Source organism: Vanacampus margaritifer, chromosome 19 (genome assembly GCF_051991255.1).
Source record: "Vanacampus margaritifer isolate UIUO_Vmar chromosome 19, RoL_Vmar_1.0, whole genome shotgun sequence".
In the NCBI taxonomy this organism is placed as follows: Eukaryota; Metazoa; Chordata; class Actinopteri; order Syngnathiformes; family Syngnathidae; genus Vanacampus; species Vanacampus margaritifer.
The window spans coordinates 5,272,546-5,286,485 of NC_135450.1; the positions used below are offsets into that span (position 1 = coordinate 5,272,546).

General features: G+C 38.0%; 1 protein-coding gene across 11 annotated transcripts in view; it reads left to right on the top strand.

The window, feature by feature from the left end:
- cdc42bpab (CDC42 binding protein kinase alpha (DMPK-like) b) overlaps positions 1 to 13,940 on the top strand; it is a 73,623-nt gene that overhangs the window by 44,180 nt on the left and 15,503 nt on the right. For all 11 annotated transcript variants that reach the window (XM_077552005.1, XM_077552006.1, XM_077552015.1 and 8 more), the window contains exons 8-19: positions 22 to 163; positions 365 to 474; positions 1,187 to 1,266; positions 2,821 to 2,999; positions 3,145 to 3,267; positions 3,389 to 3,522; positions 4,316 to 4,437; positions 5,633 to 5,753; positions 6,010 to 6,120; positions 6,707 to 6,939; positions 10,224 to 10,329; positions 11,770 to 11,894. In XM_077552005.1, the coding sequence (XP_077408131.1) occupies positions 22 to 163; positions 365 to 474; positions 1,187 to 1,266; positions 2,821 to 2,999; positions 3,145 to 3,267; positions 3,389 to 3,522; positions 4,316 to 4,437; positions 5,633 to 5,753; positions 6,010 to 6,120; positions 6,707 to 6,939; positions 10,224 to 10,329; positions 11,770 to 11,894 (1,586 nt within the window). The remainder of the gene's footprint in view (positions 1 to 21; positions 164 to 364; positions 475 to 1,186; positions 1,267 to 2,820; positions 3,000 to 3,144; positions 3,268 to 3,388; positions 3,523 to 4,315; positions 4,438 to 5,632; positions 5,754 to 6,009; positions 6,121 to 6,706; positions 6,940 to 10,223; positions 10,330 to 11,769; positions 11,895 to 13,940) is intronic.

Genomic DNA, 13,940 nt, shown 5'->3' on the forward strand with positions numbered 1-13,940 from the left:
TACCATATATGTTTTTTCCAGGAGCGATTCCAGTTCCCTCAACAAATAACAGATATAGTTTCAGAGGAAGCAAAGGATCTCATACGTCGGCTCATTTGCAGTCGAGAGTACCGAATAGGACAGAATGGGATAGAAGACTTCAAGCTGCATCCATTTTTCTCTGGTACAATTTGTTGCCTTTGTTGCCTTACTCAGTAACGTTAACCAAATAATATCCTGCCTAGTGTAAAGCATCAACAGATGGAAAGTGTCTTTCTTGGAAAGTACAATTACAGCATTGTTGAAGCAAGTATTTTTTAATGAATCACTCTTTTCCATGCTCCTCAAGTTTATTGGTTATCTGTGATTTCCTTAATATATACAGGCATTAACTGGGACAATATCCGCTTGTGTGAAGCCCCTTACATCCCTGAGGTCAGCAGTCCCACAGATACCTCCAACTTTGATGTGGATGACGACTCTCTCAAGAACTCGGTAAGTCTAAAGTTAGTCATTTGATGACCCCATGATTTCTGGCCTTCGTAATGTATTCTAGGGCTGTTAATATAGGTCAACTAGTCACAATTACATTGACAATTAATTATATGATAATAATGATAAATAATAATAAATAATGATACGAATAATACATGCCTGCGACCCTATCAAAGATAAGTGGTTCAGAAAATTGATGGATAATCATAATAGTAATAATAATAATAATGATAATACTTATTATTATTATTATTATTATTATTATTATTATTATTATTATTTTGTTTAAGATAAGTAGAATTTCCAAAGATTTTGAGCCGTAACTGTTATCCGGCTCAGCTGTGACCTAACCGGAAAAACAGATCAAGCCAACCACCGGTAATGGAGTTAGAAAGTTTTTGTGCATTTCCTAAAAATACTAAAGAAGAATGCAATGCAAAACCTGCAAGACAGAAGTTGCCTTGGAGCAAGTCTGTCATGCACTAGCATGTAAACAGGAAGCACGTTGTGGCTGATTCCATTTCTGTCTCAGTAAACTAATTGGCTAGTTAGCTGCTTATTACTGTCAACGGTGGTGAGCTACTCGCTTAGAGCTGTAAATGTTATTTTAAGGCTGACGATAATGAGTTCATTAGCCTTAGTTTGCTGTTTAGCAGTGTTTGTTAAAACATTATAACCAGTCCTAATGCATTAATTGTTTTTTTATCTGCAGGAGACCATGCCTCCTCCCACTCACACTGCCTTTTCTGGCCACCACTTGCCCTTTGTTGGCTTCACCTACACTAGTAAATGGTAAGTCAACAAGTGAAAGTAGTTTATTAAAGTTAAAAGTAATTGGGGGGCTTCCCTAATAAACTGATGGCCACATTCTCACTGAAGATTTATCCGTGGGAAAGCCACCCTTATCTATTCAAGGCTCAGTGATAATGGTCTTTTCCACTCTTTTTCTTCTTCCAGTTCTCCCTTCACGCTTTCACTTGCTCTTTCAACTCTAAGAGTTTTGCATGATGTCACTGTTAACAGCCCACGGTTCCGCTTTCATCTTCTTTGATGTCTCTGACTATACTTGTAAAATGGAGTTACCAAACTTGTAACCTTCCGAATAAATAATTTAAATCCAACAAACTTTGCTTTCAACAACTATGATGGCTGTAAACTAGTCAATTCATGCTTTAGTTAAATATTATTGGACCCTTCAGTGAGTCAATTATTTTACCAACTCAAGGCAGAGACTTCATCATTCTCATCAGAGGTGGAAGGGCGGTAATCACTTGCCACTAGAAAAGGGCCCTAATTTCACATCTCAGGGAGCCATACCCTCTGACGTTCATGTGAAAGTCAGACTATCAAAAGTCACAGTGAACACTTACACAGTAGTCTCAGTGATTTCCTTGTTTCTGATAACTTGGATGACTTTACAGAATTGTACAGTAAAAATAGAACCTACAAAATAGATATTGATGCTGCTTTGTGGGTACTTCTATTAGGAGATTCTGCCACTTTTGACTTAGATAAGCTACTATAATCTGAATCAGCTGATGTGCTGTAAATATTTTTTACCTGTTACATTCCAATTGGGACTATTTGGTAATTAGCTTTTGTTGTAAATATCATTTGTAGAATTACAAATAAAGCTGTGAGATACCGTCAAATTAGATTTTTTTTTTTAGGTCTCTCAGCATCTTGTGTATTTTAACTTCTCAAATTACAAGTTATCATGGTGTCTACTGTATATTAAACTTCTTCATAAACTTTTTCTCAAAATTGTTAATATCTATGGTACCACTAAGCACTTCACTTCCATTTAATAAGTTAGGTTACTTAAGTCTGTCAAAGAACGAACAAAACTTATCGCATCAGGGATATGAGCTACTTCTGAGCAACTTCTTAAATACTGATTGATGCGAAAGGCTACCAGTTGGATGCACACTTTCTGAAGTAGCAACTTCACTCCAATTACTATTAATCCTGCTAATAAATAATGGCATTCCTCTGTGTGATTTATCACAATATCAACAATGATCTAAGAAGGTAGGAAACCAATCTCTGTTTTTACACTTTTAAAACTTTCCTAGGAAATCACTATTTCCCAACACTGGTGAGCTTCACGTGGTCCTTGTTGGCCACCTGGTGCCCCTGGACACCATGTTTGTGACCTTTGGTTTAAAGGGATGTGAAGTCTGTTAATTCGTTGACAGAGAATTATCACTTATATCAGAACAAAAACACCGCACCAAGTCTGAAAAAAATACTGTTATTTATAGGCACTTAAGAAAAAGTTTGAAAGTGCTGTACAAAAGAAATATGCTAATTTGACCCGTTCATTACCATTTTCTTCCTCTTAAGCACATTCTCTGATCGGGGCTGCCTACGACAGCAGTCAGGTGAAGCAGGCAAGGTGGGTCAGGAAAAACTTGACAAAGATGTCCAGCGCCGCTTTGAGGACAGCCTCGCAGTAGAGGCCTACGAGAGGAGGATCCACCGCCTGGAACAGGAGAAACTGGAGCTGAACCGCAAAGTTCAAGGTGAGGGAGGAGGATATACTACTACTACTACTACTACTACTACTACTACTACTACTACTAAAATATATATATACAGATGATCTTAATACATTTAATTAGAGTTCACTAGAGTATCTATCTGTTGAAGGATATATTGACGTTGCAGATTTGAACAAGACGGTTCAAGCACATAAGCACCCAACTAGTGAAGGCCCTTTGAGTGCCAACAAGGAGGTGGAGATCAGAAGTCTAAAGAAGGAGATTGACATCCTCAAGAAGCAAATCGCTGGTAGGACTTCATGATTTACATATCGCTAATTTCAGCTGTACGTAAATCTAATCCCTTAAAACAGCAAGTAGGGTGTTTTGCAATGGGTTTCCAGTGTTATCTTGTTGTCTGTGTGTGACAGACTCAGGCAAACTGGAAAAACAGCTTGAAGATGTGACAATGGCTCGTCGAGAACTCGAGGACTCATCCAAACATGTTAAGATGTTAGAGAAGCAAATAAAAAGTATCACAAAGGACAACGATGACCTGATGAAGGTAGTACAACAGTTGAATTATGTTTTAGGCTACGTTCCTACTGTAGGTTTCAATGCTGAATTCTGACTTTTTGGTCAAATCCAACGTTTATCTTCTTAGCGAACCAAACATGTTCCCAAAGTGACCCCCATGCGCAGAAGGAGACGATGTCACTCACAATATAGTGTTTACGGAAGTAAATAGGGGCTTGTCTTTTTATCATCTTATATCTAATAAAGAGCAATGCGGAAGGACGTAGAAATATTTTGGAGAAATGAAGACAGTCTTTTCAATCTCATTTCATGGAGACATCTATTAAAGATAACGTCACGTCATTGCCGCGCGTAATAATTGAACCGTCTGCGGGACTGAAATGCTTATTCACCACAAATGTCAACTTTCTGCTTCATGTTTGAAGTGGAATTAAATTAAAATCAAATATAAAAATTTGTTCCTCAAAACAAGCAGATTTAGACTTTTGATGACATGTAGGTTGGATACATGCGACCTGTCTCTTAAGACTGAGTTTGCATTGCAAAAAAATCCAATGCGGATCTGATCTAGGACCGAAAGTGATCCAGGTTAAATTAAAGTGAACCAGGTTGGATCTGAAAAAATCAGATACAGGTCATATATTGGCAAAAAAAAATCTAATTTGGTTCAATTTGCCTGCAGTTTGAAGGTAGCCTTACATAATGAGTGTTATTGTTCAGACAAACTACCTTGAATTAAAATACTTTGAAGTATTCCGAGCAAATACTTCATTGCTGAAAAATTGCATCATATATTGTTTACTTTTCATGTTTGTGGCTAGGACCTTGTGGAATCCAATGAGAAGTTGAAGTTGCAGTCAAAGGATCTGAAAGAAGCTCACGGTCAGAGAAAACTGGCCATGCACGAGTTATCTGAACTCAACAAGGGCCTCTCAGACCTCAGGTATAGCCTCAGATTAAACAGACTCAACATCCATTTACATGAGACCAATTTTAACCGAAAGCAGTTGACAGCGGGTATTTATATGACAACAGTGGAAATTAAAATGTATTTACCATTTTCATGTCTGCACTGTCAAATACAGCAGGACAGTATGTGAAAATGGAAAATAACGTGCACACACTACTCATAAAAAGTTAGGCATATTTGGCTTTCAAGTGAAATTTATGGAAATGTAAAAAGTTCATGCTACAGTGATAGCATAATCATGAAAGAGGCACATTTAAGAAGAAGGATGCACTGGTCATTTCCTCATCTCAAATAATTCATTGAAAGAAAAGTTAACAATGGTGGATACACCACAACAACAAAATTCAACTTTTCAATTACTCGTCATGTGTCCTTGAGTATCAATTAAAGCTTGACAATGATATCTCATGCTGTTCACAAGTGGACTCATTGTCTACTGAGGCACGGCAGCCGTCAAGATCGTTGAGGTTTTGGGGTGCAGTTTCCAGCCTTTACGCGGTGACTCAGCTGATCCAACAGCTTCAATAGGATTCAGGTATGGAGAAAGTGCAGGCCATTCCATTTGAGGTACACCAGTCTCCAACAGCCGTTCCCTGATGATGGCTCCTCGATAAGATGGAGCATTGTCGTTTGTGAATTTTGCCGTTAAGCTCCTCGTTAGACAGCACCTTGTGCAAAAAGTAGTGAAACATTTAACAGTTGGACATGTGCATTCAAAAGCTTAGAGAAGGTCACATTAAGTTCACCTGGAAAGGTTTCAATACATTTTAGGCTTATCCTGAAATTTCACCTGAAAGCCAAATATCCTTAACTTTTTGTGAGTAGTGTATGTGTCTTGAGGTTTTGCAACTTGTCATGGACAGCAGAGTAGCAGTAAACATGACCTGTTTTCAAAGGACAGTTTCATCTGGATGGACAAGCAACTCGTGTATACGCTATTTTTTATTTAAAAAAAATTAATGCCAGCATCACTCCAAACCTGGCATACATTCTTACATTTTTGAAAGTCCAAGAACAGGCATTCAATTAAATTTTATCTGTGCATGAAACTTGTTTTTAAAGCGCTGTTTTTACTAGTTTGTTCTGTAAGTGTACATACTTTACTAGTTAGTCGTATGAGAAGCCCGAATCAGAAAGTTGCAAAGTAATTTTCTGACCAAACCCACAGGTCGGAAAAGCAGCAACTGTCTCGACAGCTGCGTGACAAGGTGGAGGAATCGGGGAGTCAAAACCAGAAAGTTGAGGCTCTGCGCCTTGAGGTGCGAAAGGCTGAGAAGGCCAGGAAAGAGGTAGTGTAGACTCCCTGTGGTTCTAGCACACCCTGATATTGTCTTTACACTGATCAATGCACAAATGTGTCATAATTCACTAAAGTAAATCTAAGAAAAATTCTGCAAAGACGATGCAAATAGATTTTGTGTAACCCAATACCCCATCAGTACTTCACATCCATTTTTTTCCATGTGTAGATTGTGTCAGTAATGTATGAGCAGGTAGCACTTTTCAAAGTCATTGACAGAAATGAATGTGTAACCATGTAATCAGATGGAGACTCAGTTGGAGATGCGCGCGACAGAGGCACTTAAGGAGAGGAAGCTGAAAGAACGTAATGAGCAATATACCCGACAGCTGGAGGAGGAGATGCAGAGGCTGAAGGTAATAATGCAAAACATCCATCACACATCTGCACATCCATGAATCGTCACATGCTCAGTATAACAATCATTGTTATTTTTCATATTCAACATCTGCTATGATAATAGATGGCTAGTTAATGTTTGCTATTTTGTATTGCAAGTGTATTTATTTGGCTTTTATGAAAATAATACACCCTAACCCATATCTGAACTCTTTTGTAAGTAATAAAGAAAAAAATATGGATGTGGATTGTGCTGTGCCAGGACTTTCCATTGTTTTGGAGTGCATCACAGCAGGGATTTGTTTGTGTGATGTCGATATTCAAGATAGTTTGCAGGATAATGAGTTGTGGAAAATGTACAAGTACACTTGATGATGTCATCAAGTGGGACTTTTAATGCCCGAGTGTCCAAATTTTGGGGCATTTTGTAGACCACAGAGGGAAATATGAAAGGATGTGTAAAGGTCAAAATACAGCTTTTAAAGTTGAGAGTCACTGATTTATATTCCCACAACCATTTTCAAAATGCTTCAGCCTGTGTTAAAAGTTTCTGTGACATTTGTTCAGACTCCATCATCTTATTCATCACTCCATCTTTTCCAGGTAAAACAAGTTGGCTCATTTGCTGCCCCGACCTCATCTGGCCCACGTCTGCGGGGTGACCTGGAGAAGAAGACGCACCTGTACGAGGAGGAACTGTCACGTCAAGAAGAACAACACAGCACTGAGTTGAATGCTCTGCGAAAGGAGCTGCATGACGCCGAAAGCCAGCATCTTGGCCTGCAGAAAGAAATCCTGGTGCTCAAAGACAAGCTAGAGAAAATTCGAAGAGAGAGGTCTTTCATCTTTTTCTTATTTTTCGTATTTTCCGTATTTACTGTCCTTGCATTTATGCCCCCTCTATTTTAGTGAAAACATTGTAACAGTCATTTCTAGATTTTTTATGCTGTGAAGTTTATTGGCTTTGCAGCGCTGTGTATGTTGTCTTTTTCAGTGATAAATACAAGTGATCTTTACATATATTTAAATTTTAAGTCTGTGTCCGGTAAATGCATTGATTTAATTTCAATGTATTATACATTTCAAATCACAGAGGGGAGGTTTATGTATTTTTTGTGCATGGATTACATCACACAAACAAGCACGTTACACCCATGCAAGCAAGGGAGAGTAAAAATTGTGCAGATTTCTTAAAGTAGCATAAAGGAACTTTTCAACCATCATAAAATATTTTCATAAAACTCTTCTGATGAAACATCGACTTAAAACTAGTTGAATGGTACCTTTGCCATGAACTGAGGGGGTCTGTATCATTATTACTGGCACAAAGCTACTTTGAGAAGGATGGTAGGAACACTGCCACATAAAGAACTGCAAATGTGCTGACTGCTTTATGGCATACGTCACTTCCCACTTTCTCCATTCGTTACAAAGATGGAAGTCAATTTGTGAGTTTGTGAGTTCAAAAACAATGCAATGCACTTGTTCTCATGCAAAATGTGGTCTTCCTTCAGACATAACATTACCGCTTTTGTCCATATGGCGCCGCCATAATCAACATAAAACTGAAAGTTCCTTAGTGTTGCTTTAAATGCTCAGCTATACATGCTCTCGTTTTGGTTTCTACTGAGCCATTCATCAAGATGAGTATTAAGAGTGATTTTCTCCTATTTTAAATTATATCATGCCTTAAATGAAACTCCTAATCTCAAATCTGCTGATTTTAAAACAGCGTGCAAGTGAGGCACTTCACTGCGATCTATGTGAGATGTTGACAGAAGTCAGTGTGAATCCATTGTTTACATTGGCAAAATCTACACAAATTCAAAGTCAACAAATTTAAATTGATTTAAATTGCACAAGTCCCATTCTTCAGTTATGTGAATACACCAGATTAAGCAAGTACACAGTACTGTAATAAAAATTCCAAAAACCTTGAAAAATGATTCAATCTGAAGAAATCTTTACTGCAGCATTTCCACCAAGGTAGGGACTCTGGGACTGGTGATCACTCTTTGACTGAGATTTTTTGTTAGATTTATTTTTGTAACGACATGCCCGGATTTTCTGAAAATTGTGATTGTGGCCTTAATTGCCAAAATGGTTAACCAAGCAGGCACAACAAGGGCTTATTGATTCAAGTTTGTTGTAAATCCATGTTTACCATGTGTAATTATTAGTACATGTACAGTATTGTCAATACATTTATTTTTATTATGTTTATTTAATTTGGATCCTGGGGAGAAACCAAATAGTTAATTCAGGTCTTAAGGGGTTAGCACCGGAAATCCATTCACTAGCCTTACCTTCAGAAATGTTTTATTCTGATATTTAAATTTAACTGACAGCTGATTCCTGGTTTTGCTGTCATGTAAAATACGGTTAACAATTTGGACACAAATTTTCTTGGCTTTTTACCTCTACAGACTGACATCTCTTGTGTATTTTACATTTAATTAGTAGGAAATGAGTGAATATTTGCAAAAAATATTTATCAGTTTGAACATTACATAAAAACATCTATTCCAATTGAATATAGGTTGAAGATGATTTGCAAATCGTTGTATTCTTTGTAAGTTCTACACAACGTCCCAACTTAATTGGATTTGGGGTTTGCACTTATGACCAGTCCCTAAAGGCCAAAAAAGCCCTACATATTTGCAAAATGTTCAATGACTTCACTTGCCTCCAAGTTTAACATGTTGAAGTCCAGTTGGGGATCTGAGTCTTGCTGTGGTATTTTCTATGGTAATCTCTCTGTCGCCCATTGTTTGCAGGTTTTCAGTCGCTTGTCACTATGGCATATATATATAGCGAGTAAAACTGAACAATAGTATTGCCTGTTACCCCCTCAAAATCTTCCAAAGTTTTAAGAATTGATGTTGAGATAAAGTTTTAAACATTTTATACATCAAGGAGAAAGTGTTAATTTTACTTAAGGTCAAGTATATGAAACCATGCTTTGAAATAAATGCGATGTTCTTAGTTCTCAGATGATGTAGGTGTCAAAACTCATTTTCAGTAATATCAGTTTTAAGAGTAATCGGTGAATAATTGCTCTCATCGCCAAAATCAATATGCCCCCCCATGTCTAGGTGTGAAAGTTATAAAGTGGCAGTATTTATTCATACATATATTTTGTCACTGTCGGGCAGAATTGTAACTGAGCTTCCAAACACACTTTGGTTTAAGTTGCTCTAATACTTAATGCTGTATTGCTATCATATACCTTTGCGCTCCCATCAAAACCGCAGCACCCCAAATTTATGGCGAATCGTTAGTGTAATTGTTAAATATAAATTCTGTAGAAACTGGCACTGCAGTCCACAGCTGTCCTTATTACAAGTTTATCTCAATAAAATTCCAAAAAACAGGAAAATAAATCTGAAAAAAAAAGCCTAAAATAACAAATGTCTGTTTTGGGGGTATTTTTTTCTGTAGAGGGTATTTTTTTCTGTAGACATCATTTAAGTCCAGAACTATAAAACAAGTGCCAATGTTCGGATCATTAGAGAAGACCTTTACAACCTAGAATACTTATGCTACTGGCTAGGTCCATTGCAGGGCTTTTCCATGTCCTACCGTGTGAGCTAACAGTCTTCTGGACGCCGTGGGTTCATCCAATACGTCACCACCTTGCTTGGTGTTGTCGGCATGTGTGTTCTCATAATGGAGACACTTCAGGCAGGCAAAGTTTACAGTTTATTACAGTGGCACACATTATTCCGCCTGTGGCTCACTGTGCATGACAGACATTTTGAGCACATATTTCCTGCTGTTTCAACATAACCGTAACCTGAAAAACTGATTGAAATGACAGTGAGCTGTTCTTTTTGTTTTTCTTTTTTGAGTGACAAACAAACAAACAAACTGAGCTGTTCTTTAAGTTGTGGCATCCATCCATCCATTCATGCATTGAACAAAGGTACTCAGTTGCTATATAACAGTGGAGAGACAACTCATGCTGGATGTCCGAGTGTCACTGGGCACTTTTAGCTCTGCACAAAAAATCTGGAAAATTTAAATGGTTCAAACATGAATAATCGATTTAGAAACAGATTTCTTTTGCAAGGTGTTTACAGTGTCATAAGTTTAACAGTCTGTTTATTCTCCTCAACAGTCAAAATGAGCGCGAAGAGTTTGAGAACGATTACAAGCAAAAGGGTGAAAGGGAAAGAGTGCTGCTTACTGAAGAAAATAAAAAGCTCTCCGATGAATTGGATAAGGTAAGATATATTTCAGAAATGCATTTAAAAAGAAAGAACACTAAAATTAAGTTTATCTTGTGCTTCAGCCATTTCCTCTCACTGTCTCACACAAATAAATCAGTCCCTAACCTCAGGTAACCTCTCTGGGCTGGCCTAAATGTTTTCATCACATTCTTCCATTCCACCCCCTCGCTCCTGATGCCAAAGAAATCATTGGTCAATAGCCCGCATAAAAGCACCCTGTAGTCTCCAACACTATGCAGTGGAATGACAGAATTCTGTTGATTTAGAAAAAGGTTCTTGAAGAGTTCAAAAAGGCCCCTACTTTAAATATCTTATGTGGGCGTTTTTATTTTTATTTTTTTTTTACATCTGGAAGAAAAGTGTGCAACTGATTACAAAGAAAACCTGCTAGGAATTGCTAAGGATACAATTGGCATGAAATTATGGCTGCAGTTTAAAACGAAATAGTCATTTCTGGACTATAAGCCGCTACTTTTTTTTTTTACTTGCATTCGACCCTGCTGCTAATACAAAGGTGCGGCTTATCCATCAGATCACAAGAGCGTCAGGAAGAGAAAAAACAAACCAAGTTGAGCCCAAATACAGTAGGAGAGACAGAACGACAGTGAGACAATTTGCGCCCTCATTATGGAAAAGAAAGTAGCGGGAACCCGGTGCGATAACATTAAAACACCTGCGGGTTACAGTCGGGTGTGGCTTATATGTGTAACAAACTCGAGTATTCCCCAAATTTAGCTAGCGTGGCTTGTAGTCCAGAAATTACTGTATCGGAGATCAGCACCAGATTATAACTAGAAGATGGTCTTTGCAACAACACATTTTGACTTTTTTTTTTATCTTCATTGGGATTCTCCCACTAAATTAATATGAAGTAATAAACTATTAGCATTGACTGTATCAGATAATTTATTATTTTTATTATTTATTATTCTGTCAACTAACAGCACATTTACTGCATGGGCCCATGAATTAGCTTACCGTCTTCGTTACTTTGACTGTCCTCAGATGCTGCCGCTCCCGACCTTGGAAAGCCTCTGCCGTACTGTATTACATTATACTGTATTAGTGCGAACATTACCTCACAGGCCTGACAGAAATAAAATGTGCTCAGTAAGTGAGGCATTTGATCAAACAATAGAACAGTTTGTGATTTGTTATGTTTCTATGGTTACATCTTCTTGCACAACACACATGAAAGGATTCAGGATCATTCTTAAACAATGCCCTAGGTGTCAATCACTTGTGTGTCTCTGGGAATGCAATCACAAAGTTGTCTAAGACCTTCAGCAATACTTGGAGCACCTTTGCTTCTGGTCCTTTAGCAGTGTTCATTGTTTGAAGTTTGATTTGACTTTCTAGTAGGCGCTTATTATTCTTTGTCAGTTGTAATGATCTGCGTTTATTGCATCTGACTTGACATGCTTATTTCCTCAGCTGACAAGCATGTTTGAGAAGGTGAACGTCTCCAACCGGCAGCTTGAGGAAGAGATGAGAGAGCTGTCTGACAAAAAAGAGAGTGTTGCGCACTGGGAGGCCCAGATCACAGAAATCATTCAGTGGTGAGAAAACACACACATAATTCTTTTAATCAACTAACAAATAAATGTCCTATGTTAAGTTTTCGTCTGAAGACATGTTGTAATACTAATTAGCTACCGCATACACTAAATAGTCAAATGTGTGTCAATTCACCAGAGTTTAAGTAGGGGCATAATTTTAATTATTGCTTTAACCAACAAAAGACAATTTACCTAGTGATCATCGAAACTGTAATACTGTAACTTTTTTTGGACCAAATCACTTGCAATAAAGGGAAACAAGAACAGTTCATGGACTCATTTGTGGGTGCTGTCCCCACACCCCCAGCCAAAGCTGAGCGGGAATTCACTTTTTCCAATTGCTCAACACCTGGCAGTAGATGTGTGTTTCCCTCGGACAGCCAAACCAAAGAGACCAGTCAGCTACACTATAGCACAGATCTTGGGGTCCGAGGGGTGTGAATTGCCCAGTATCTGGCAATTCAATTTGTGTCACGATTCATAGGTCACGATTTGATTCGATATTGATTAATCCCGATACAAATCTATAAATTGATTATTGCGATATTTTTGTTTTATTTTTTATTTTTACTCAAATTTAGAAAATACTAATCAGTAAACTTCTACACGTACACTGTAAGATTTGTATGAAAATGTATTTATTCATCTGAAAATTCAGGCTTATAACTGAGCCACTGCATTTAACAAACAGGTGTTTGCAGTCTGTTTCATGTCTGAACAGCACTGAAATAAAATATTAAGACTTTAAGTTCCATTAATATAACATTCTTCCATGCTTAATGTGTGAATCCAACCCTAATTAAGACGTTTTGTTGAATATTCCCATTCAAAAGTGGATGTTTAGAAATCGATTTGGCCACATATCGAATCAATTCAAGAATTGCACGATGTAAAATCGCGATATATTGCCGAATCGATTTTTAATAACACTCCTAATTTATAAGAAAATGATTTCACTTACGTATCCTTTCCTCATTGTGGATTCCTGCTTCTTAACATGCGCTCGTAGTGACGATAGGTCCCATTAAGAAGCAAGTGATGGGAGTCCCTGCCCTCAATCAGCTCCGTCGGATTAACTGAAATGTCCACAGCAAAGAAATGCCAAGTCAGCAGTTGGGGTTAATTAAATATCACATTTTCCTAATTTGTATACTGTAAACAAGCCAGAAACCACCTATGGAATTTTGAACAGTGCACAGCCTCAACACCTTGTCCAGACTCTGCATGACTACCACCATTTTTTTTATACTGTTTCACTATATTATGACGTATTAAGACATTGTCCAGCTCTGACAGGCTCCCCTGGAACTATTCAGTAGCTGACTACATACATGCAATGGCATCAAAGGACTGTTTGAACTTGAAAACAGATGTCCTCCAAATAGTTGTAATCATTGCAAAATAAAATGACTGCAGAACAATCTCTCTTGACATGTGTTCATAAAATCTAGTGTTGGACCACCATAGGAGTATCACAGAACACCTGTTGGACCCCTACTGTTCTCTTAGTGGGCAAACAGCTCAGTGGACGATGCAGTGGTGCTGCATTACATTCTGGAACACTCGAGACTTAAGCGAGGATCCTTTTCATAATGACTTGTGCCATTACAGACAGCCTACTATAGCTTTTAGCCGCTATGCAGCACTGCTACAAACAGTTCATCCTTTTTACTCTTGAAGTTCATGTTGTCTTGCAGTATGTTGGGTTCCACCTCCAATTGTGTTAATGCAGCATTTTTCGCATACCTATGAGGATCATGAGCTGTTTGACCCTCCCTCCTGCTCAGATCACTTCCCTTTGCAGCTGACACCTTGCCAGCTGCTTGGCCTCCCTCTGTTGGACAATCAGAAGTGCTCACACATGCATGCACTTGATCACATATTTAAAGGGCTCGTTTGGAATTTTCATTGGGGAGGCTGAAGTATTTATTGCCCCCTGGTGGATGTATTCTCATTAAGTGGTGTTGAGAAATGGGAAAAAATATATATATTATTTTGCAAAAGGAACGAACCAATGTTGGGGTTTTGTACAACAACTAGTTAAAA